This window comes from Schistocerca nitens, chromosome 11 (genome assembly GCF_023898315.1).
Source record: "Schistocerca nitens isolate TAMUIC-IGC-003100 chromosome 11, iqSchNite1.1, whole genome shotgun sequence".
Taxonomy (NCBI): domain Eukaryota; kingdom Metazoa; phylum Arthropoda; class Insecta; order Orthoptera; family Acrididae; genus Schistocerca; species Schistocerca nitens.
The window spans coordinates 153,511,700-153,538,791 of NC_064624.1; the positions used below are offsets into that span (position 1 = coordinate 153,511,700).

General features: G+C 41.5%; 1 protein-coding gene across 4 annotated transcripts in view; it reads left to right on the plus strand.

Moving 5' to 3' along the window:
* The first annotated feature begins 3,989 nt into the window (after positions 1 to 3,989).
* LOC126213370 (zinc finger protein ZFP2-like) overlaps positions 3,990 to 27,092 on the plus strand; it is a 224,982-nt gene continuing 201,879 nt past the window's right edge. For all 4 annotated transcript variants that reach the window (XM_049941072.1, XM_049941071.1, XM_049941069.1 and 1 more), the window contains exons 1-3: positions 3,990 to 4,064; positions 5,812 to 5,898; positions 11,413 to 11,475. In XM_049941072.1, the coding sequence (XP_049797029.1) occupies positions 5,830 to 5,898; positions 11,413 to 11,475 (132 nt within the window). In that variant the 5' untranslated portion in view covers positions 3,990 to 4,064; positions 5,812 to 5,829. The remainder of the gene's footprint in view (positions 4,065 to 5,811; positions 5,899 to 11,412; positions 11,476 to 27,092) is intronic.

A 27,092-nucleotide genomic window follows, 5' to 3' on the forward strand; every position in this document is an offset into this window, starting at 1 on the left:
ATGGAGGATGTAATTCTGTTCGAGATACCTCATCATGTTTGAACTCAGAATATGTACTAAGATTCTACAACAAATCAATGTTAAGGATACTGGAGACTGTAATTTTGTGGATCACTTCTACTACCCTCTTATAGATGGGCATGACCTGTGCATTCTTCCAACTACTAAGTAACATGTTTTGTTTGAGGCATCCCACAACAGATTTTAGTTAGAAGTGGGGCTAACTCAGCTGTAAATTCGGTATAGAATCTGTAGGGATTCCATTGGGCCCTCTAGCTTTATTCAAAAGTAAACGATTTCAGTTGTTTATCAGCACCACTGACACTAGTACTTATTTCCCTCATCTTTCCAGTGTTATGAGGAGTAAATTGCGGCATTTCTCCTGGGTTTTTCTTTGGAATGGAAAATCTGAAAACAGAGTTAAGTATTTCAGATTTTGCTTTGCTACACTCAGTTTTAGATCTTTACATTCCACCAGAAATGCTTTGGGTTTTGTGAAATATCATTCGACATCAATTCCTGCCCATCAGTGGGTGAGGTCTGCCTGGTCTCGCTTCAGCTGTGTTTATTTCTTCACAGCTCCACTCCAGAGTCACAGCATCGATAATCGATGGTGGCAGCTGACAGAACGTTGGACAATGTTCTGCTATGGCAGTCGTTGAAAGCTTCACACATTGATCTCTTGACAGCCAAATGCGTTTTATTCAGCAGTTCTCTATCTACAGCTCTAAGCTTTGTTTTACATCTATTAGGCAGTAGTCTCTTTTCCTTTAGCAGTTTCTTTACAGTAACTGTATACTGTAGAGAGTACCTTCTATTATGAACTGTTCTACTGGGTACATGTCTATCCAGTGCATGCTCAACTACTCTTTTAAACCTGAGCCAGAGTTCCTCTATGTACTGCTGCCCTGTGCTTAAACTTTCAGTCCCTCATTGAGATATGACACTACTGATTTTTTTTATCTACTTTACTGAACACACACACACACACACACACACACACACACACACATATATATATATATATATATATATATATATACACTTGTTTCAGTTATTCTTTGTACTCTGTTAGTCACTGTTGCCTCAACTATACCATGTTCACTGATGTGGACATCCTGAAAGAGGTCAGGTCTATTGTCGCCATTAGATACAAAATATTTTCTCATGAGTGAGGTTCTTAACTGTCTGTTCTAGATAGTTTTCAGAGAAGGCATTTAGTAATGTGTCACAGGGTGTCTTACCACACCCATCACTAGCGAAACTGTAAATTTCCCAATTGATTGTTGGATTACTAAAGTTCCCCCAATGAGTACAGTATGATTTGGAAACTTTCGTTCCTGGTGGAGGTTCGAGTCCTCCCTCGGGCATGGATGTGTGTGTTTGTCCTTAGGATAATTTAGGTTAAGTAGTGTGTAAGCTTATGGACTGATGACCTTAACAGTTGAGTCCCTTAAAATTTCACACACATTTGAACACTGAAACTTTCGTTCAAGCGAAACATTCTCACATGCAGCTTCAACTGCCATCATGGTGGCTTTAAGTTTTTTGACTATTGCAACAAATACTCCGCCTCCATTTCTCATTAGCCTATTCTTTCGGTATACACTTAAATTTTACCCAGAAATCTCACTGCCAATATTTTCAGGCTCAACCATCCATAATTTTAAGCAACCTTGATGTCTAAACTTCTGTATTTTTAGTGGTGGTTTTTGTACTTCCAGAAAAAGGTCGTTCCATACAGTTCAAGGATCTGTAATAATGTTGCTAACGACAGGTCTTTAAACGTTTTTGGCACTCCAGAACGCACATCACACACAAGACGAATTGACGAAATGGAAACCAAATTACAGCGATGGTGCTTTGAAATTCCGTCAAAAGGACGCAGCCAAATGACGCTATGCAGTGGTGGGAATGGTAAGTGGAGTCACAAAGTAGAATGGAGTTGAACTTTTTGTTGCAAGATAAATGTTGCTTAATTTGTGTTGTGTAACTGAAAACTGTGTTTACACATGCAACTGCGGGGTCACTCCACTATTCCATCATCTGGGGTGTCATATTAGTTGCACATGTGCACTGGGCTTAAATCATGAACGATGATTTACTACGAACTATTTCACGTACAGCACTATTAACTTAAGAAAACTCTCAGACATGCACTGTTGTTCAAATGGTTCAAATGGCTCTGAGCACTATGGGACTCAACATCTTAGGTCATAAGTCCCCTAGAACTCAGAACTACTTAAACCTAACTAACCTAAGGACAGCACATACACCCATGCCCGAGGCAGGATTCGAACCTGCGACCGTAGCAGTCCCGCGGTTCCGGACTGCAGCGCCAGAACCGCCAGACCACCGCGGCCGGCTCACTTTTGTTCATGTTGATATGCTCTGAAGTTATGAATGAGGGATTCTCTGAATGCTAAAATTGTATAAAGCATTGTTTTATTTTAATTTGTTTAAAATCTGGTAGATGGTTCCTATTACAGCATTAAGCTGACATATCATGCATTCCACATTACACTTCAAACCATGAGACTCTCTGTTTTCGTTAGTAGTATTATTTTTAAAATTTAGTAAGTATGGCATATTTTTCGGAATATTGTTTTAGTTGAAGTTTTGTTATATTGCCGATTCGGTGAATAATTTTTTTAAAAAATTGTGTAACCACAGTAGCCATAAATACTGTTCACTTATTTATAATTTCGAAACCATACTCTCAACTATTAAAAAAATTAATAAAAAACATATATTTTCCCATACGACTTTGATGACCGAGCGAGGTGGCGCAGTTATAGCACAATGAACTCGCATTCCGGAGGACGACGGTTCAAACCCGAGTCCAGGCCTCCTGATTGTGTTTCCAGTGACTTCCCTAAATCCCTTCACGCAGATGCTAGGACGGTTCCTTTGAAAAGTCACGGCCGACTTCCTTTAGCAACCTTCCCTTAATGCAATGGGACTGATGACCTCACTGTTTGGTCCCCTCCCCCAAATTAACCAACAAACGACTTTCATTTCTCTACGTAGCAGATAAGCAGCTCTGATTCCAAGAATGTTAAGCCCGGTCCACACGCAACGATCTGTCTGCGCAGACATTGGCGCAGATGTCTGTACATGCAAAAGATCGCTGCAAATGTGGTGTGTTCACACGACACAAACCCCAATCTACTACTCGCCCGCCATCTGTCGATGTAGAAAAGAAATATCAGTGGCAAGCGACTACGCTCGCCATAAACTTCAAAAATTTAATCCAGTTATTTTGAAATATAGAAATGGAGGAAGTTCTGTTGTGGTCTGTGTTCACAACGTGTGTTGCAAAAAACGTTCAGACCAACCACAGGAAACAGAAAGCACTCAAAATGGTGTAGACAGTGGCTGCGAAAGCAGTTTTCTCACGTAAATTTACTGAGAGATTTGCAGGGCGAAACTTTTCGGTAAACAGTTCGCAACGAATTTTTTTTTATTACTGTTGCACTGTTTGCCGAGGCGTCAACTGCCCGCAATTTTTAAATTAGAGCATTGTATAGTGCTGTCTCTTTGTCTCGGTCACTATAATCTTTACTTTTAAGCTTCCACATACATGGGTGGTTTCTATATATTTCGATGAATTCACTAACAAACTCTCGAGAACACTGACGAGTATCAGCCATTTTAATGCCCTGTGCGCACAAATACAAACACAGACTGAGGAAACATCTGTTTCGCGCCAGATTTGCGGCGATCTCCTGTCCACACGCTCCAACTTGTCTGCGCAGATGTGGTTTGAACCCACAGATTTGAGAGGTTTCGCTCAAACCTCCAACTCCAACTTCCAGGTTTGCACACATCTCAGGTTGGTGCAAATCTTCTGTCCACACGCAACGATCTGTCTGCGCAGATGTGATGTGCGCAGACATTTGCACAGACAGATCGTTGCGTGTGGACGGGCCTTTAGAACGACTTCCGTGATAGGTTCTTTCTTCCGCATTTACTAACTTTGACCACAGTAGCAGATGGCAGTAGAGTTTAGCAGTTCGTATCGTGCTTTTGTTGGGAATTGCGTTGCATTGTCCGTCTAAAATGTAAGTGCTTTGGTGAGAGGGACAGGAAATCAAAAAAAGGCGCATATTGAGTCTGGTACTAAGCCAGTACTTAATTTTTGTTATTATTACAGCTAACTGCCTCGAATGAAGTAGTTTGCCAATGCCTTGTAATGATGCTATAATAACTGTTCGTATAATTATTATATTGGTTTCGTGTCCTTTATTGGGCACATTAGATCCATAAGTTTGTTCCGCATTAATTGTTGTATCAACTTTGGCACCTCTAGTTATGGTTTGAGATAGTCTTAGAATTTCATAAGTAATTATTTCAGGTTATGTATATTAGAACAAAGCACTTGTTATTTTCAGTGAGCTTCTGTTTCCGCATTGCGAGCAGGAGGTGACTAGTGATTAGACAAACATATTAGTGCACACGTTACGTACCTGTGCTGTTCGTCAATTACGAAAAAGACCAGATCGACGTGTGTGTATGTGTTGTGCTTGCTGTTTTCGTCCTGTCCGGTAAAATTGCTAAATGTTTCCCGTGATTTAGCAAAAGAACCGCCTGAAAGTTTGTGTTTTCTGTAACTACCGGAAAAGTGTCTGTATGCTGTGGTAGTTAGAGAAAGTGAAGGTCCATGTGAAATACTTTGATTGACGAAAAAAGGCCCTCGTGAATTTCACACACCCTCTACATTCATATCGTTATATTGATTTGCGTTGTGCATGCGACGTTCGCTAACAATATTTGTAAAGGAACGACTAGGAACAGTAAGAGTTCACTGTAATCTGATATGTAGTTCGCCTGGGTTGTAGCGCAAACAGTTGTACCGCCGATACACGAGATTTGTTAGCACACGTTAATACAGAGTATCAGGGATTTTTAATGTTGGGATGAAAGAGAATGCTGTAGAGAGAATTCATTGTGTTGTTTTCCATGGATTTTCAATGTGCCTACGTGGTCCATAGTTTCGTAAATAGTGTTAACTACTGTTTGTAGTAATGTACACGTTTAAATCTGTGGAAGGATATGGGAAATGTAATTGACTCTGTAAGGCCTAAAGGGTATGTGTAATTGCCACCGACAAAAGCATCACAGAACATTGTCATGGGTACTCTTATGAGAAAGTAATTTTGCTAAGTCTTGTTAGACAAATTTAATCAGTGTTAAATCTTGACAGTCAAGAATGATTTATTTTTCTATGCAACGCGGAGGCAGGAGTGTGTGTGTTTTAGTGACTGGGTAAAGATTCCAGCATTGCTGTATACTGGGTGGATAACGTTGAATATGACTCTATAAGGAAACAGTTGTTAAAAATACATACTAAATGGACTGTAAAAAAGAAAGTTCTGTCTGTATAGGTGGATTTTCATGTTGTGCTTTTCTAAATACCATGAGCAAATATGTGTTTATAGATTGATTGAAAGTGCAGCCAGTATGATTGAGAAATAATTCTTTTCTGTCCTTGCATACATTGCTGAGGACTTAATTATAAATCTCTTAAATTGTTCTGTGTATTAAGGAATTTGCAGGATCGATTGACACGCTTCGATCCATTGTGTGTGGTTTTGTTTCTCTCAAATTGAATTTTGTTTTCCATTAATGACAGTGAGGCTGCAGAGTCCTCATAACCAGCAAGTTGTAAATCAGTTTTTTTATCAGGTTCTTTGTTCCTCAGCTATTTCTAAATTTTTCATATGCGATGACTCATTTGCTGCAGCCAGAAAATACTATGTCGAATAGTTACTATGTGAACAATATCACTTCTGCTTTCTTGTTTTTCAGTGGCTTAGGAGGGCAATCATGGACTGCAAGGGAACTAGTTGGCTGAAAAAAGAGAAGAATGAAGTATATGCTGAACCAGGCTCCTTGGTAAATAGCTTCTTGTATTTTTTACCATTGTTTCATTAATTTCTCTCTGCAGTGTGGTGTGTAAACACGCAGATTACATGTTCTGCTCCTTGTCAGATGAAAAATTTGGTACTGGCAGTTGGTTTTGATTCTTGACCAAATGAAGTTGTAACTTTTGGCTGTGCAACATATTGGCAATGGATTGGTGTCATGTATATGATGCTGCTCTCTAATATTTACTTTGTTTCAAAATTTCTGTAGCGTATTGTTAGTGTGATGTTGGCATGCCAGTAGTTAATGATTACAGGTTTGTTGTCTACTAGGAAATTGTCACATGTTCTTGAATTATTGTGGTGTTAGCAATCACTTGTTACAAATTAATTTTCTACTTCGAGATTTAGTTTGGTGTGTTGTAAATGTCTAGATTTGTTCCTTTTTTTTTTTTTTTTTTTTTTTTTTTTTTAGAAAGTGGTATTATTAATGGACACGATAAAGTTAAATATGTGTAGGACTTTACTTGCTAGAGGGCAGATGGTTTAGCTACTACTGTAGATCAGTTGTATGGCTTGCTGGATGAATTGATAAGATGCTCTATTTGTGATCAATTTTTAAGTTGACCAGAGTTGCTTTCTCAGACAAGAGGGGTATATATGTGGATTTATTGCAAAGACAATGTTTGGCAGTCTATTCGTCATGGTGCCTGATGGAGAAATCTAAACTCATGACCTACAATATTTTTTTCCTGGTGTATTATTTTTGCTATTGCTCAACTTTTTGGTTTTATACACTCAGTTCTTGTTAACAATATTACCATTCTTCTTCTGTTTTTGTTTTGTCGGTAGGTATTCAGAATCTATTAAATACAGGGAATTGTTAGGAGACCAAAAATTGTTATTGAAATCCTTTGAGGAGCTTAAATACTATTAAATGAAAGTGTAGTTGGTAGCATAATTTACAACCCTTAGAAGGAAATAGTAGTAATGCTAATACTAAAAGAATAAAGGAGTGTTACCGTTTTAACTAAGGAATGTTTGCAGTGCTCTTTAACCAGTAGATCTTCACATTACCACTCTAAATATTTGGTATCACATAAATTACTTAAATGTTACTATAATCAGAGTTATACTGTGTGGGCTCAAATATGACACATCTGTAACACACACATTTGCCCATGGGTTTGGTGCTCATAAAAGAAGTGATTATAGCAGAATGTCACTTCCAGCTTCTGGCAAATTAAAACATGCTAAATTTACTGTTAGAGCTCACTTCTTGATTCAGTATTGTTGAGAATAGGATTTTGAAGTTTCCATTGTGTGGCCATCAACATTTTACAGAGAATTCTCTCCTCATTGAGCTTGTTTTGAAAATATATCCTTAATTTCTTTCTTCATCAAAGTTCTGTAATTAGTTTTTTGTAGCTAGATGAAAACACTCATGTGACACTGTAAAGATGTCATTTGCTCTGAATCATTCATCTTGAGAGTTTCTCTAGAAGCAGTGAAAACACTAATGTATACCGATGCTAGACAATGTCATGTTATAAAAGTAGCCTTGACAGGCTTTTGTTAGCGTCAACTGCCAGTCTGCGTCAAGTAGGACCCCCCCCCACCCCACTTACCTTTCTTTCTATGAACATTGTGTGTCTAGTGTCCTGCTCATATTCAGGATGTTCACTCTTCTAGTGGTATTGTAGGTCTTCCATTGATCTCAAAATGTAAGCAGTTGGTAAAGGCAAATAGCAGCAGATTTAGCACACATGCGTTTGGTGTTATAATCTTCTCTTATCACTTCTTTTTGGTTATGTTTTCCAAAGAACAGAGAAAGTAAAATCAAACATGGAAAATGTCAGGATAGAATAATGATATACAAAGGATACATTCCTACTCAACACATTTGAGAAGGGCTTTGGTTGCAGGTAGGTAGAATGAATTGACTGCTAAATATTTAAGCTTTTGGACAAAGTCATTTATATGAAGTACAGAACACTAGGGCAAGGACACATCTAATGCAAGCAGAAATCTGTTGGACTGAGTTATGGCGTAAAGAGGTGCTGTGGGGTGGGAAGTGAGGGATAGCAGATGGTGTGCTGCCTGTGGGATTGGTAAAGGACATGGGGGGGGGGGGGAGGGGGACAATAGGGCTGCTAGTTGCAGTGTTGGGATGCTGTATGGGGCATGGAGGGGGGGGGGGGAGGAGGAGGAGTTGTGGGGTAGGTGTGTGCAGTGCCCAGTGCTAGAATGAGAGCAGGGTAGGGAATAGGTGGGGTCGATCATACAGACTAGTGAACGATGAGGCTGGGGGGGGGGGGGTTATGGGGATGATTGATATGTTGTTGGAAGAGCTTCCATTTGCACAATTTCGAGAAGCTTGTTATGTGCATGCATTTTTTAATGTGCTCACAAAGAGAGAATCTCTGCTCTTATGGGACACCATCTTCAGCCCGTTACAACCTAGTGGTGGTGATGAAAGAATTTGTAGGTGTTCAAGGTTGATTTTTTTTTTTCTGATACAGTGTTATGGGGAAAGGAAATATAAGGAGACTCGACCAGTTAAGAATATTGGGAAGCAAGGTGGTTTGAAGGAATATGCTAAGGATCACACTGAGGCCAGCACAGCCTAAATTTCCTTTCGAACCTTTTCCCAGAAACGCATCTCTCGTGACTTGTCTTGTCAGTCACAAATACATAAGCGTCAGATTCCACCCATCTGCTTCGACCCATGACGTCACAAATATGGGGGAAACTACCATACACTATGACTCTAATATGGCGCCTATGATATTACGTAAACATGACCACTAACATGAAAATACAATTAAAAACTAACACGCGTTCCACAAAAAACCTAATGAAACTAACGGGACAAACATGGGAAACTGGGGATTTTTGGGTTGAGACAAAGTAAATAGAAACAAGTTTAGACACACACCACCATACTAAACCACACAAAACGCCAAAAAAACCGACAACACAAAACTCCCCAAATTCCACTAAACACAATATACTCTGGAATCAGATACATCCCTTGATGTACATAGCTCAACAGTAGCTCCCGATTCCACAAATTGAAATCAAACCGCTTCCCTTGACCTGTTATTCATAAGACATCTCCACATAGAGCCGTCCCTGGTCTGAGACGCCAGAACTTTAGTAAGCTGCATTTCTTCGCGACACACTGAACACTTCACGACCTCATCCAAAAATCGAATAGTAGAAGAATTTTTATTAGAGACAACACACAGTCCCCTATCATCGCAGACAACCAAAAACTGTTGACCTTGTCAGTCATCCATACCTACCAAGGACATAAAAAAAGCAGTTCACCAAAATTCACACATGACGAACAAAAAAATAACGTCGACATAAAACCAAAATTGTTAACTCCCTGAAAAATATTCTGCTTAAAGCACAGTCACTACAAATACCACACACGAGCAACACTACCACGCAAATGAACCCCATATGCTACATAACACATTACCTATAAAGACACCACCAGAGAGCACCATTGATCACATCAAAACACCTACAAACATGCAACTCTCACAAACTAAATTCTGCACCACCATGATGTCACACACCACAACAGCCTTACATCACAGGTCAAAGCCAACAGGTGGGATTGGATGCTTTGGTCGACCCCCATTTCCCACGTACCCATAAAGGAGCACTCACTTTGAAAATCAATACCACCCATGACTGAAGCAACTGAATCACATTCTCTTCCAGGATTTACCCTGCCACTCCAGCCCTGCTTCCAACCTCTTGCCTCATGTCTCATATCCCTGAAACAGAACTACATGCAGGACATGCATGTTTCCTCCAGCCCTGTCAGATGTCTCCAATACAAACACAGGGCTACCTGTGAAAGCAACCTGGTGATTGGCAACTACCAGCCTGCAACCACTGTGCTGTTCCCTACATAGGCATGACAACTAACATGCTCTGTCTGCAGAAGTGATCACTGCCAAAGTGTTGCCAAGAGAGCTGGACCACCCACTTGCTGAAAGTGCCCCCAGCATGATGTGCTTACATTCAGTGACTGCTTCACAGCTGGCACTATCTGGATTCTACCTTCTAACACAACATTTTATTTCCTGTAACCCTTCTAGACTCAACCCATGCTAGTCCATGTCCTCTACCCATACCCATATCCATTTCCCTGCTCTCACTTTAGCAAAACACACACACACACACACACACACACACACACACACACACACACACACTCACTCCTTTCCTCCCAGTGAAAGTACTATTTTCCCCTTCTCAATTTCTCTCCTCCCTTTCCCCTCCCACAGTACAGCTTCCCAAAACTGCATTTAGCAACCCATAATGTCTCTGCCACATCCTTGCATGCTATCACATAGAACACACTATCTTCCCCCCACCCTTCCTCCCCCCTTTACACTGCTATCCCTCTCTCCCTACCCTGTGCCTCCTCATACCTCACAACCCACCCTAACAGATTGTTGCTCATGCCAAAAGTAGATGGTCATGTCCCAGTTCCTGGAGACAGTGGCCATGTGTGTGTTCCTTTGAATGTGTTTTCTATTTCAGAACGGCTTTGTCCAGAAGCTCAAGTTTTTAACACTCCTTCATTGTACCTGTCTGAGAGCCAGTATAGAAAGTAAATGTGCCAAATTTCATGTTGATGGGAAAGTGAACTGGGAAAAACACACCAACCAAATCTGCAAGAAAAGTCCTCAAGATTGTTCTACCTCATGTGTAAACTGGGAGGAGTGTTTGGTTGTAACACTCTCTGTATGTCATATTTTGGTTCCTTTGTCAGATACATGTTTATTGCCCTGATATCACTAACATTATAAAAAAGTCCGCGTGAAAGGCTAGGCGGAACATATAGTGCTGTCTGTATCTTGTTTACCAGGCTTAGAATACTAACAGTTTTTGATATCTCTATGACTCTGCTGTTGGCATCTGGAAGAATGTTAAAGAATGGGTTGACAGAAAGCAGTTCATGAGCAAGATACTGTAAATAATACAAACATCAACATCCCAAGTCATAGGCTAGCAAGAACAGGAAACTCTCACAAACTGAATGGCCTCAAAACCCACGTTACAATTAGTTGTGTGATGTGGGTATTGTTGATTGCAGTATTAAAGATTCTAGTTGTACCCACTGATTTCACTACACTACTGTTTTTTTTTTTATATGATGAAACACATTTCTTATAAAATAGTTAATGATAAGTAAATAATGATTATGGGAGTAGGAAATATGATTGAAAATACTGTATGAAATTAAGCAGTGTTATGTTATGGCTCAGATTTGCTGAAAATGAAGTGAAAGATGCAAATAAATTTTCAAATATGTTGTCACTGATCATTCATATAACTTTTAGATCACTACCATTGAAATGCACCTTACTGACTGTCACTGAGGAGGACACTTTCTGAAAAGAATGAGCCATTTATTCTGTAGAAGTGTCCGACTTAAAATATGTGATACTTTTTTGTAATATATGTAAAATTGACGTCTTAAACTCCTTGCTGTTTTGTTTACTGTTCACCACAGGTACAGTTCCACACATCGATCATGAAAGTAAAAGAAGAATGGGATGAGCAAGTGGACCAACAGGTAATTCTAGAATTTGTGTGACTGTATGAAATTAAGCAGTGTTATGTTATGGCTCAGATTTGCTGAATATAATATAGATTGGCTTGATGCACTTGCTCATGATAGTCTACCCTCCATAAACCCCTTAATCTCTGACTGTCACTTACTACATCCATCTGAACTTGCTTCTTGTCTTAATGTCATAGTCTCCCTTTACACTTTTTACCCTCACATATCCCTCTATTACCAACTTGACTCAGAATTAGTGCTATTAACAGGTCCCTTGTGTTAGTGAAATTGGTCCCTATGTTCCTCCCTCATTTGTTTCGTCTACCCATCAAATCTTCAGCATTCTTCTGTAGCACATTTCAGATGCTTTCATTCTCATCTTGTGTGAATTGCCTATCATTTATATTTGACTTCCATACAAGGCTGCACTACAAATATCTTCAGAAAATACTTCCTAACACTTAAATTTATATTAGATATGAACAGGCCTCTTTATTAGCCACATGTTCCTTGATATTGCTAGTCTGCACTTTATTTCTTTGTTACTTCGGCCATTGTCAGTTATTTTGATGCCCAAATAGCAAACTTTGTCTACTACGTCTAGTGTCTCATTTTCTAGTCGGAACTCAACATTGCCTGATTTATTACAGCTAGATTCCATTGCTTTTATTGATGTTTGTCATACAATCTCTTCTAGTGATACTATCCCACTGTACTCTTCCAATTTTTACCTCCCACACATTGCTTCATTGACAATTTCAAGATGCCTGTTTTGTTTGATAGAATTACATTGTTGTTGGTAAACACACAATTTCCTTTCCTTCATAAATTTCTTCCAGATTTCCTTCATGTCTTCCTCGTACAGGGTGCATGTCAGATGTAGGGTACAAGCCTGTCTCATTTCCTACTCAATGCTTCCCTTTCATTTCTTTTAGAAACTCTTACAACTGGAGTCTGGTTTCTGTGAAAGTTTCAACCAAACTTTTGCTTCCTGTGTATTTATTCTGCTGCTGTCCAAATTCCAAAGAGTGCAGTCAACTCCACATTCTCAAAAGCATTTTAGTAAATTGCAAAAGCTGTAAACACAATTTTGTCTTCCTTTAATTCGTCTTCTAAGGTAAGCCATACAATGAATAGTGCTTCATGTTACATGTGTCTGGTACCCAAAGTGATCTTATGTAAGGTTAACCCTCTAAAAGCTTTCCCATTCTTGCAAGCATGACATATTAATGTGATGGTCTGATAATATGCACACCTGTTAGCACCTGCCTTTCTTCAAATTTTAATTATTACATTCTGGTTGAAGTATGACTGTACATCAGATTTCTAATATCTTGCACAAAAGTGGAATAATTTTGTCATGGATTGCTTTCCCAAGTATCCCAATAATTCTGAGGGGGCATGAACTGCAATGGCCTTGTTACTAGTTCTCTCTTTCAGTGCTGTATCAAATTCTGCTCATATTATGACACCTCCAGTCTTGTCTACAACTACTTCCTTTCCCCTTTCTAGAGCAAGTTTGTTCCCCTTTGCGTTACAACCATTCTAGTTTGGCTATATTGCATGTTCTGTCAACACCATTCCAGTAATGTCTGTATTCCCTTTTGTCTGCATAAATAGCTGCATGTTTGTATTTTCTCTTCTATTCAATTAAATTCAGTATCTCATAAGTTGCAAAGGTATTCGTACTACGCCTTATTTTTTACCTGTCTTCCCCTGCCTTTAATGTTCATCTCAAAGCTGCCTATTCATGACCTACTGCATGCTTACCCTCTATGTATCACTTGTTTCCTAATGCTCATTTTCAAACTATCAATGAGTTTTGGTTCATTCATTTTATCCAAATCCCATCTACTTGAATTCTACTTTCACCATTTCTTCAACGTTACTCTGCAGTTAATAAAAGCAACTCTAGCCAGAGTCGACATCTATCACTGGAAATGTTTTGTAGTTTAAAATCTGCCTTTGAAGTCTTCATTTTTTCCATTACATAATCTTTTGGTGTCTCCATGTTATTCCACATATGTTTACTTCTTTCATGATACTTGAAACAAGTGTTTGCAGTGACTAATTCATGCAATGTGCAAAATTCTACCAGGTGGCTTCCCTTCCCCCTTTCAGTCCTTTGTGCCATTGGATGTTCTCTTACTACACTCCTGGAAATGGAAAAAAGAACACATTGACACCGGTGTGTCAGACCCACCATACTTGCTCCGGACACTGCGAGAGGGCTGTACAAGCAATGATCACACGCATGGCACAGCGGACACACCAGGAACCGCGGTGTTGGCCGTTGAATGGCGCTAGCTGCGCAGCATTTGTGCACCGCCGCCGTCAGTGTCAGCCAGTTTGCCGTGGCATACGGAGCTCCATCGCAGTCTTTAACACTGGTAGCATGCCGCGACAGCGTGGACGTGAACCGTATGTGCAGTTGACGGACTTTGAGCGAGGGCGGATAGTGGGCATGCGGGAGGCCGGGTGGACGTACCGCCGAATTGCTCAACACGTGGGGCGTGAGGTCTCCACAGTACATCGATGTTGTCGCCAGTGGTCTGCGGAAGGTGCACGTGCCCGTCGACCTGGAACCGGACCGCAGCGACGCACGGATGCACGCCAAGAACGTAGGATCCTACGCAGTGCCGTAGGGGACCACACCGCCACTTCCCAGCAAATTAGGGACACTGTTGCTCCTGGGGTATCGGCGAGGACCATTCGCAACCGTCTCCATGAAGCTGGGCTACGGTCCCGCACACCGTTAGGCCGTCTTCCGCTCACGCCCCAACATCGTGCAGCCCGCCTCCAGTGGTGTCGCGACAGGCGTGAATGGAGGGACGAATAGGGACGAATGGAGACGTGTCGTCTTCAGCGATGAGAGTCGCTTCTGCCTTGGTGCCAATGATGGTCGTATGCGTGTTTGGCGCCGTACAGGTGAGCGCCACAATCAGGACTGCATACGACCGAGGCACACAGGGCCAACACCCGGCATCATGGTGTGGGGAGCGATCTCCTACACTGGCCGTACACCACTGGTGATCGTCGAGGGGACACTGAATAGTGCACGGTACATCCAAACCGTCATCGAACCCATCGTTCTACCATTCCTAGACCGGCAAGGGAACTTGCTGTTCCAACAGGACAATGCACGTCCGCATGTATCCCGTGCCACCCAACGTGCTCTAGAAGGTGTAAGTCAGCTACCCTGGCCAGCAAGATCTCCGGATCTGTCCCCCATTGAGCATGTTTGGGACTGGATGAAGCGTCGTCTCACGTGGTCTGCACGTCCAGCACGAACGCTGGTCCAACTGAGGCGCCAGGTGGAAATGGCATGGCAAGCCGTTCCACAGGACTACATCCAGCATCTCTACGATCGTCTCCTTGGGAGAATAGCAGCCTGCATTGCTGCGAAAGGTGGATATACACTGTACTAGTGCCGACATTGTGCATGCTCTGTTGCCTGTGTCTATGTGCCTGTGGTTCTGTCAGTGTGATCATGTGATGTATCTGACCCCAGGAATGTGTCAATAAAGTTTCCCCTTCCTGGGACAATGAATTCACGGTGTTCTTATTTCAATTTCCAGGAGTGTATTTTGCTTATTCATCCTGTTCTACTATTGAAGTTAATTACTTTCTAGAATTGGTTTTCATCTTCCTTAGCTATTGAATAATTTTTTTATCATCAGACTTTTTCCTATTCCATTCTTCTGCTGGTCTAGTTGCCACACAAATTTCTACCACTATTGTATCTTCCTCATACCTATTTCAGCTTGGTAATTAATTGACATTGCTGTTCATAATACCTTACTCATGTTCCTATTTTCTTACTTACTACTAGGTCATTCCCTACATGACCCCTATTTGATTTTTTGTGGATAATCCTGTACTGACCTGACCAGAAGCACTGTCCTTTCTGCCACTGCACTTCAGTTCTTAATACAACTGAACACAACCTATCCATTTTTCCTTTTAAAGTCTCTAATCTTCCTAGGCAGCTGCTGCTGCTGTCGTTGTCGTCTTCTTCTTCAGTCCAGAGACTGGTTTCGTGCAGCTCTCCATACTAACCTGCTTTGTGCAAGCTTCTTCAGCTCAAAGTATGTACTGCAACCTACATCCTTCTGAATCTGCTTGGTGTATTCATCTCTTGGTCTCCCTCTATGCCTTTTACCATCAACGCTGCACTCCAATACTAAATTGAGGATCCCTTGATGCCTCAGAACATGTCCTACCAACCGATCCCTTCTTCTTGTCAAGTTGTGCCACAAATTCCTCATCTCTCCGATTCTATTCAGTGCCTCCTCATTAGTTGTGTGATCTACCCATCTAATCTTCAGCATTCTTCTGTAGCACCACATTTCAAAAGTTTCTATTCTCTTCTTGTTTAAACTGTTTGTCATCCATGTTTCATTTCCATATAACATTACACTCCATACAAATATTTCCAGAAAAGATTTCCTGACACTTAACGCTATACTCGATATTAAAAAATTCGTCTTCTACAGAAAAGCTTTACTTGCCATTGCCACCCTCCATTTTATATCCTCTCTACTTCAACCACCATAAATTATTTTGCTCCCCAAATAGGAAAACTCATCTACTACTTTGTGTCTCATCTCCTCATCCAAATCCCTCGGCATAACTGATTTAATTCGACTAAATTCTATTATCCTCATTTTTCTTTTGTTGATGTTCATCGTATATCCTCCTTTCAAGACACTGTTCTTTCTGTTCAACTGTTCTTCAAGGTACTTCACTGTTTATGACATAATTGCAATGTCGTTGGCACACCTCAAAGTTCTTAGAATTAGATTTTCACTCTGCAGCGGAGTGTGTGCTGATACGAAACTTCGTGGCAGATTAAAACTGTGTGCCCGACCGAGACTCGATTTCGGGAACTTTGCTTTTCGCGGGCAAGTGCTCTACCATCTGAGCTACCGAAGCACGACTCATGCGTGGTCCTCACAGCTTTACTTCTGCCAGTATCTCATCTCCTACCTTCCAAACTTTACAGAACTCTCCTGCAAACCTTACAGAACTAGCACTCCTGAAAGAAAGGATATTGCGGAGACATGGCTTAGCCACAGCCTGGAGGATGTTTCCAGAATGAGATTTTCACTCTGCAGCGGAGTGTGCGCTGATATGAAACTTTTGGATTTTAATTTCTGCTCCAAATTTTTCTTTTTTCTTCAGTGCTTGCTGAATATACAGATTCAATAGCATCAGGGATAGGCTACAACCCTGTCTCCCTCCCTTCCCGACCACTGCTTCCCTTTCATGCCCCTTGACTCATAACTGCCATCTGGTTTTTGTACAAATTGTAAATAGCCTTTTGTTCCCTGTATTTGACCCCTGCCACCTTCAGAATTTGGAAGAGAGTATACGAGTCAACATTGTCAAAAGGTTCCTCTAAGTCTACAAATGCTAGAAATGTAGGTTTACCTTTCCTTAATCTGTGTTCTGAGATAAGTTGTAGGGTCAGTATTGCCTCATGTTTTCAAAAATTTCTATGGAATCCATGATTTATCCCAAGGTCAGCTTCTACCAGTTTTTCCATTCATCTGTAATGAATTGGTGTTAGTATTTTGCAGCCACGACTTATTAAACTGATAGTTTGGTAATTTTCATGTCTGTCAACACCTTTGTTCTTTGCGATTGGAATTATTATATTCTTCTTGAAGTCAGGGTATTTTGCCTATCTCCTACATCCTACTCACCACATGGTAGTTCCATCAGGGCTGGCTCTTCGAAGGCTATCAGTAGTTCTAATAGAATGTTGTATACTTCAAGGGCCTTGTTTAGACTCGGGTCTTTCGCTGCTGTGTCAAACTTGTCACACAGTATCATTTCTCATTTCATCTTCATCTACATTCTGTTCAATTTCCATATATTGCCCTCCAGTATATTGCCCTTTTGTACATCCTCTATATAATCCTTCCACCTTTCTGCTTTCTCTTCTTTGCTTGGAATTGGTTTTCCATCTGAGCTCTTGATATTCGTTCAAGTGCTACTCTTTTCTCTACAGGTCTCTTTAATTTTCCTGTAGGCAGTATCTATCTTATCCCTAGTGATACATGCCTACCCTACTAAGGTATGTAATACTCCACACACAGACATATAGACTGCCTGGCCAGCTTTTCCTGATAACATCCTCCAGAGTAGTCTCTGCCTGGAGATCTGAGTGTGGGACTATTTTACCTCCAGAATATTTTGCCTAAGATAATTTTGTGCAATAGAGCTGCATGCTCTTCAGAAGAAAGACAAACACAACTACAGTTTCCCTTTGCTTTCATCAATTTGCAGTATTGGCACAGGAAGCTGGTTAATGTTACAAGGCCAGGTCAGTTGATCATCCAGACCATTGCTCTAGCAACTGCTGAAAAGGATTTTGCCCCCTCCTGAGGAACCGTGTGTTAGCTTGATTTCTCCTCAGATAATACTTACCTGTGTTTGCACCTAACACTGTTTTCAGTATTGTTGACATGCAAGCAACCCTGCCCGAGCAGTGTCCATGGTTCATTTGGGGTGGGGCCTGTGCACTGTTGTTAAAAGTGCTGTCTTTGAGCAGGAGAACTAGTTTTAGCATGTATATCTGTAGAATTACTTCATTATCTATATGAATATAACAATTCTATATCTAAAAAGAAAGATGATGAGACTCACCAAACAAAAGCGCTGGCAGGTCGATAGACACACAAACAAACACAAACATACACACAAAATTCTAGCTTTCGCAACCAACGGTTGCCTCGTCAGGAAAGAGGGAAGGAGAGGGAAAGACAAAAGGATTTGGGTTTTAAGGGAGAGGGTAAGGAGTCATTCCAATCCCGGGAGCGGAAAGACTTAGCTTAGGGGGAAAAAAGGACAGGTATACACTCGCGCGCGCACACACACACATATCCATCCGCATATACACAGACACAAGCAGACATTTGTAAAGGCAAAGAGTTTGGGCAGAGATGTCAGTCGGGGCGGAAGTACAGAGGCAAAGATGATGTTGAAAGACAGGTGAGGTATGAGCGGCGGCAAATTGAAATTAGAAATTAGCTGAGATTGAGGCCTGGTGGATAGCGAGAAGAGAGGATATGCTGAAGGGCAAGTTCCCATCTCCGGAGTTCTGACAGGTTGGTGTTAGTGGGAAGTATCCAGATAACCCGGACGGTGTAACACTGTGCCAAGATGTGCTGGCCGTGCACCAAGGCATGTTTAGCCACAGGGTGATCCTCATTACCAACAAACACTGTCTGCCTGTGTCCATTCATGCGAATGGACAGTTTGTTGCTGGTCATTCCCACATAGAACGCTTCACAGTGTAGGCAGGTCAGTTGGTAAATCACGTGGGTGCTTTCACACATGGCTCTGCCTTTGATCGTGTACACCTTCCGGGTTACAGGACTGGAATAGGTGGTGGTGGGAGGGTGCATGGGACAGGTTTTACACCGGGGGCGGTTACAGGGGTAGGAGCCAGAGGGTAGGGAAGGTGGCTTGGGGATTTCATAGGGATGAACTAAGAGGTTACGAAGGTTAGGTGGGCGGCGGAAAGACACTCTTGGTGGAGTGGGGAGGATTTCATGAAGGATGGATCTCATCTCAGGGCAGGATTTGAGGAAGTCGTATCCCTGCTGGAGAGCCACATTCAGAGTCTGATCCAGTCCCGGAAAGTATCCTGTCACAAGTGGGGCACTTTTGGGGTTCTTCTGTGGAAGGTTCCGGGTTTGAGGAGATGAGGAAGTGGCTCTAGTTATTTGCTTCTGTACCAGGTCGGGAGGGTAGTTACGGGATGCAAAAGCTGTTTTCAGGTTGTTGGTGTAATGGTTCAAGGATTCCGGACTGGAGCAGATTCGTTTTCCACGAAGACCTAGGCTGTAGGGAAGGGACCGTTTGATGTGGAATGGGTGGCAGCTGTCATAATGGAGGTACTGTTGCTTGTTGGTGGGTTTGATGTGGACGGATGTGTGAAGCTGGCCATTGGACAGGTGGAGGTCAACGTCAAGGAAAGTGGCATGGGATTTAGAGTAGGACCAGGTGAATCTGATGGAACCAAAGGAGTTGAGGTTGGAGAGGAAATTCTGGAGTTCTTCCTCACTGTGTGTCCAGATCATGAAAATGTCAATAAATCTGTACCAAACTTTGGGTTGGCAGGCCTGGGTAACCAAGAAGGCTTCCTCTAAGCGACCCATGAATAGGTTGGTGTACGAGGGGGCCATCCTGGTACCCATGGCTGTTCCCTTTAATTGTTGGTACGTCTGGCTTTCAGAAGTGAAGAAGTTGTGGGTCAGGATGAAGCTGGCTAAGGTAATGAGGAAAGAGGTTTTAGGTAGGGCGGCAGGTGATCAGCGTGAAAGGAAGTGCTCCATCGCAGCGAGGCCCTGGACATGCGGAATATTTGTGTATAAGGAAGTGGCATCAATGGTTACAAGGATGGTTTCCGGGGGTAACAGACTGGGTAGGGATTCCAGGCGTTCGAGAAAGTGGTTGGTGTCTTTGATGAAGGATGGGAGACTGCATGTAATGGGTTGAAGGTGTTGATCTACGTAGGCAGAGATGCGTTCTGTGGGGGCTTGGTAACCAGCTACAATGGGACGGCTGGGATGATTGGGTTTGTGAATTTTGGGAAGAAGGTAGAAGGTAGGGTTGTGGGGTGTTGGTGGGGTCAGGAGGTTGATGGATTCAGGTGAACGGTTTTGTAGGGGGCCTAAGGTTCTGAGGATTCCTTGAAGCTCTGCCTGGACATCAGGAATGGGATTACCTTGGAAAACTTTGTAAGTAGTGTTGTCTGAAAGCTGACGCAGTCCCTCAGCCACATACTCCCGACGATAAAGTACCACATTCGTGGAACCCTTGTCCGCCGGAAGAATGATGATGGATCGGTCAGCCTTCAGATCACGGATAGCCTGGGCTTCAGCAGTGGTGATGTTGGGAGTAGGATTAAGGTTTTTTACGAAGGATTGAGAGGCAAGGCTGGAAGTCAGAAATTCCTGGAAGGTTTGGAGAGGGTGATTTTGAGGAAGAAGAGGTGGGTCCCGCTGTGACGGAGGACGGAACTGTTCCAGGCATGGTTCAATTTGGATAGTATCTTGGGGAGTTGGATCATTAGGAGTAGGATTATGATCATTTTTCTTCGTGGCAAAGTGATATTTCCAGCAGAGAGTACGGGTGTCACTTTACCAGGTTTGTTAGGGAGAAGTATGTTCCTATCTTTCAGAATTTCTTTTTAACAGTAGCAACCTGTGATCCTTCAGTAGTCCAGTGCTCATATTCCAATCTCTGTGTTTAGAGAATTTATTATTTTTGGCATGTCTAGTGCTAACAGAATAAATATTTTCCTTTTGTGTGGGTTTTCTAAACAGTTAGAGGTTAATTTAGGGAAAACATGTTTTGTAGATTTTTCACAGGAATCTTTGTTCTCGCAGCTGTGGTAATGTCACAGGACATGATTTTGAGATGAATGAGTTCAGATTGTCCTCTGAAATTTAGATCTACATTTTCCATGGATTTTCAAAATCTCTTAAAGGAAGTGCATGAACAGCTCCTGATAAAAGGGCATGGCTCATGTTGTCTATATTTGCTCAACCTCAGGTCATGTTGTACATTATTGATGTAATTTTCCTCCACATCTTTCTCCCCATTTGAATGCATGCATCTTCAATTATGTAGTTGACAAGTATATATATCCTGTCACTGCAGTATGATACAGGAATTTGATTTGTATACAATATTTACCAGACTATTTCTTAAGCATTAATGTACTATGGTGGGTGGATGTTGGAACTCAGATGGTTATTTTTTCCGCATCACAATTGACACTTTAAAATTATTTTTTCCTCACATTTGATACTTACCTGCATGCAGATTTCAAATTTCAGTTACATGCAATGAGATAAATGCATATTTATTTCATTGTACAGTACTGATTTTTCATGATGATGATAAATGTATTACTGCCTGTGCTCTGTGGTGCATCTTTCTAGTGGGTCCTCTGTATGGAATATCAGATTTTGTAGCTAATTATTTCTAGTTTTCCTTCCAGTGTTGTGTGTACAATCCCACTGTTAGTTAATGAAACTCCGGATCTTGTCTTGAATGCTTACACACTTTCCTAAGAGTAAGAGGATTGCGTATTGAATGGGAGTGAGGTTGCAAATTCAAGTGTTTTGGGTTCAGTCCCAAGCATCACCTGTAACTTTTTCACATGGAAATTGTATATGTGGAAAACGAGTTTCCATTCCAGTGTGAAGCTCAAGGTCCTCATGTAACTTACTGTGTCAGTGAGTTCAGAAGTTGGAGGAAGCCAGTGGCCTACCGCACCCAGTAAGACAATGCCTAATAGAGCACTAAGGTGTTAATAACTACCTCTAGGTTGTTGAAAGCTTTACTTTTACCTTGGGTTTCATTAGGTTTTGTGACATTTGACATGTATTTTCCTCAGTTCCAAAATTAGTTGACCCAAACTTAGATCTGCATTTATCTATTTACTGTTTTCACAGGTGGTTTTCTAACCTAAAAATCCATTCTGCATGTAGCCTGCTACGTGTTTTGTTTTCTCTTGACCATAGTGCTCTCATGGGCTTTGCAGAGGTACCCTATCATCTTCCACTGAATAACACAGGTCAGAAAATATGGAGCTGAGATCATCATAAAATCAAAAAATTTTCTTCCTGGAGCCTTCACCTTGGCACAGGCAGAGGAAAGGTAAAGTAAAGAAGTAGAGCTTGTGAGTGGAGTTCTACAAAATGGACATGAAATTTTGTGGTGCAACAAAATTTCTTCGTAGGTAGAGATTTGCTGATTAGTCAACCAAGCTCACAGGAACATAATTCAGTTGCAAATGACAATCTATCTGTATGTAGAAAAATATCGAGGATCATACATAACCCAGAAATATAGAAAAATTAGGTAATAGTGAAAAGACATAAACTGTTAGGAGATCTAATTTTGTTAGGATCATTATACTTGAAACATGTAGCTAAATAAAAGTACCCACTGATGAAGGCAGAAAAGTGCTGAAACATATCTGGGCATTTATAAACAAGTTGTTTGCATAGCAGGTGGATCAGAAATCCCAGCAGTTGTAGTATACATTACCCAAACTCGCCATTGGAACACCACATCTCAGATGGAACCTTGGCAAACACAAGATATTGACAAGCCTCTTATGCCCTGTACTTTTACACTCAACACATTATTTTGTTTCTGTAATCTTGTTACGTAAATAGCTTCGTAGTTGCGAGTAGCATTTGTTGGAAAGATGATGTAGGGATATGCATCACTTCTCCATGGTGGCATGTATCACTACACAAGGCTGCTGTGTGCCTGAGTCTCTCTCTCTTCTGACACAGAAGTTCCCAGTGAAGAGCAACCCCTCACTGCTTGGTTGGATATTGCAGTGAGGCATTCTTCAGGCCCAAATACACAAGTTGGATTAGTTTGGGTGTCCACTCAACAATGCTGAGCATATCATGCCTCTTAACAAGGCAAACTGGAATAATCTTGCAGCCAGTACCCTCCCTTTCCTTTTGGCTGAAAACAAACCAGCACAGTCAGGAACACTGGAAAGCTTATAGGCATGTAGCATCTTCATTGGAACCAGGAGCTTCTGTTGTTCCTTAGTCCTTGCCATGGAGACATGGTAAGTGCGGGTACTTAATATGTACATTCATTACTTCGAAATGGCTTTAATGTGCCCCCATTAATAACATAGTTCCTCAAGTCAACAACTCCAGTGGACAGGTTTATTAGCTAAACTTTACAAACAGTGGTCCACGTACCACACTTGTTTATGGTAGAAAGTAGATATTTGTAATATGTCTCTGGATCGGTTTGTTGACAGCTAATGGGAAGATATTACATCATAGACAATGCACAGCTGTCAACCAGCTCATTCATGCCATTAACATACAAACTAATCATTTTGTGGATGGCCTTTCCTTCACAGCATGCTTTTGACACATGATGACAATTCTGTTAATGTTATATAATCATATATGTGTGTATACAGAACATATGTGCAACTTTAATTTTGAAATTTTATTAATTTTATCTGGTGTACAAATCCCAGTTTTGGTGAGTGGTATTGTCTGCATAGTTCTACTTCATGTTCTCCTGCTGCTTCCAAGAGGTTCTTGTATAGGGGTGTAGAGGAGTGTTTCACTGCCTCTCTTCAAATATTATTAACAGCTTTCTCTCAGAGATGAAATCTATGTTGTGACAGACTGATATATAGCCTTGTGAGTTTTAGGGTAGCCTGGAAACTGATACCTTTCTTTTCCCTTATTTCCTGTTTTTGTCCACAGTCCTGCAGGATACAAATAAATATCAGAAAGAAAAGTGCAAAAATAATTGATGTGAACCCAGTGTTGCATTATGTGTTACATGTTTTTGTTTGGTCCCTGTAAACAGGGTTTTTCCATAGGAGCCCTGATTTTTTATCCTTTATTCTTAAGCCTTCTGGGATCTACGTTGGTGGCAGTGTATCGTTCTACAGTCGGTTGCATAAGCTGGTTATCTGAACTTTCCCACTAGCAGTTTGCAGGAATATGTTCTTTCCATGGAACCTAAAAGTACTACCCAGTTCCCTTTACACAGGTCCCACTACCAGTGTAGCCACTTCCTGTGTATAGTGGACCCCTGACCTATTAAGCAGAATCCAGAAACCCACCAAGTCAAGGAATCTTCAGCCTACGTGGTTGCAGAACCATGTGGACCCTTGATTCGAGCCATCCACTGGCCTCTGTACCCAAGGACCACAGTTGGTTATGTATACGATGCTACAGATGGCGAGCTCTGCCTTCATCTCACAACCAAGACTTGGTCTCTACTACTAGCCAGTACAGCTAGCCAATCAAAATCATAGCATCTCTTCCAATCCAATACATCTTTTTAGTTCCAACATGAGCCACTACCTGCACTTGGCAGCACCCTTTGTTCTTCATGGTACCTGGAAGCACCCATTCCCAATCTAGGATAATCCCTTCAAAAATTCCTCCTTATATGTGCACAGTGCACACTGGATTCCTTCCTCTTCTTGGCACCTATATTCCCTGTTACTGGTACTCCCAACTACCAGTAAATCCACCCTGTGTGAATGCCCAGACCTTGTGAGCTGAGAGACTTGCTCTGGAGGAGAGGAGTGCCTTCATCTGGCTCAGCCACAAATAGCACCCAGAATTTGTTTGTCGTACTATCTGGGGTGGAACTCTGAACAGCCCCTCAGAAATTCTTTTGCTGGAGCTACCTATCACGCAACCACAGGTGACAGGTCACCTCCATTGCAGGCAGTTCCAAGGAGGGCCACAGTAGTGGACCAATCGGGGGATGTGTGGGACATAGTAGACATCTAGTCTTCCATAATGATGCCAATTGGCAACACCCTCAAGCAGTGTGACCAAAGCCAACACCACCTGGAGCTGTTTGCTAAGAGTCACGAACTAGGCTCAAATCTGAACAGAGCAGTCAGCCCCTATTCATATCAAAGATGGAAAAACTGCACACTACCCAGTTATTAAGATGCTAGACTGTGCCTGGTAAGTATTCAGACATGAAAGAAATTAGAAACTGTATCCAGATAACTGAAAATAAGTTGCTGCTGTTTGAGGCTTGTAAATACAATTTGCAAACAAATGGTGTGCTCATTTTATCTGCAGCAGCACATAAGATTGGCACTCTGGTGGTCCAGCCAAACTGACCCAGTCAAAGCAAAGCAAAAACAAAAAAATACCTGTATGATAAAAGGATCAATAAAAGTGTCAGTCAGGTACTCCATGCCATACTGTGGAACGAACAGTTCTCAAGATAAAACACAAACACTAGCCCTAAATGGAACATTTGCGACTTGGTCAGTTATAGCAATCAACTCCATCCAGATAGGATGCCTCTTTGTTCCAGATGCTGCACCAAGCTCACTTGGTCCCTGCAAACAGGGTTTTTCCATAGGAGCCCTGATTTTTTATCCTGTATTCTTAAGCCTTCAGGGATCTATTTTATAATTTATCTCCTTTAAACCATTTAATGACATTGGTCCTCTGCTCAGACCTTACTGTGTCAGTGCAGCACTGTATTCCTGCTCTTCACAGAAAACTGTTTCACTAAAAGCCCATAGTATCACTTGATAGCCACGCTGTTCACTCACGTTATGATTTGTCAAATGATAGCATTTATGTCATAGTGTCAGACAGTATACAGTGTCAAATTTTGCACTGGGGTGTCCAAAGTCGGAACTGATTTTTTCCAGTGTAAACCAGTTCCCCATTAATGCAGCTACCAAGTTTTGCTTTGATATGATCATCAAAGTCCACACTGAACCTGTGCGAGTAGCTGCTCTTCAATTACAACCACCTGGTGCTGAAGTCCCATATGTATACCTCCCATATGTGTCTTGTCAAAATTATATATATTGCAGATTTCTTGAACACATTTAAACAGTCATTCTTCCTGCACTCCATGTGTGAATAGGATGGGGAAAAAGTCAGTGGGATGTTACTGCTGCCATGCACATCAGTGGTCTGCAGAATTAAGATGTGAATGTAGACACACTCACAGTTAACAACATTAACATTTCCAAAATATATAAAAAAACAAATTCTACAAATTTGTGCCAGTTAACTTAGGGCAAACGTACATGCTCGCCAGGTAGGACTTGCAAATTTTTACAACTCTCCTTTCAAGGCAACAATTTCTACCCATAATAAAATGGCAGTTAAACACACTAATAACCAACTACCTGTATAAAATACATAAGCACGTTGAGTAAAAAAAAAATTGGCAGTAAACAGCTCTGTACTGATTGTTGCCATCAAGTCTGTGGAAAGTGGTAGTTGACACTGAACAATAGAAGATAGAAGATGTGAGGTCCCCCACACCAGAATTGTAGAACTCCACTTTTGGTTTACATGATAAATCGTACAGATTTAATGGTTGCTGTACAGTATGGGATCCTTAGTAGATAGGATTAATGGAGGGTACTGAGAAAGTTCAAAGAAGGAAAGCTTGTTTTGTATTATTGCAAAGTAGTGGGAAAAGTGTCATGTGTACATTATGAGTTGATGTGGTAAGGGGAAGAAAGGCGTTTCTCTTTGTATTGAGTTCTTTCCTCAAAATTTCAATCACCAACTATTTTCCTCTGAATGCCAAAACATGTTTTGACACCCAACTACATCAGGAGAAATGATGATAAAATAAAAGGAATCAGGGCATACACAAAGAGAATTGGTAACTTCTGTGCCCAGATAAACTCAGCACTGCTAGATCAGTCTCTGGCCATCCATAGACACACAAGTAGTCTCAAGGGGCAGCATGAGACTTTCATCTGTATCTCCTAACTGTTACTGACAATTAGCAGTGCAGTTCTTCACATGCCACTACTCTGAAGGGAAGGGAACTGTAGCCGTGTGTGTGTGTGTGTGTGTGTGTGTGTGTGGGGGGGGGGGGGGGGTGGAAGCGCAGTCTACTGATTGCAAGTACAGCAGACATCCTTTTATTACACTCAAGTGTAGATTCTAACTCAGCTGGAGATGTTGTGTTGTATTATTACAGGTGAATGGAAGGGAAAATGGAAAAAGAGTGAACAGCATCTACATCCATGTCCTCATAAAAATCCATACTCTGGAATCTGCTGAGAGTCACAAGGCAGATAGTACTTC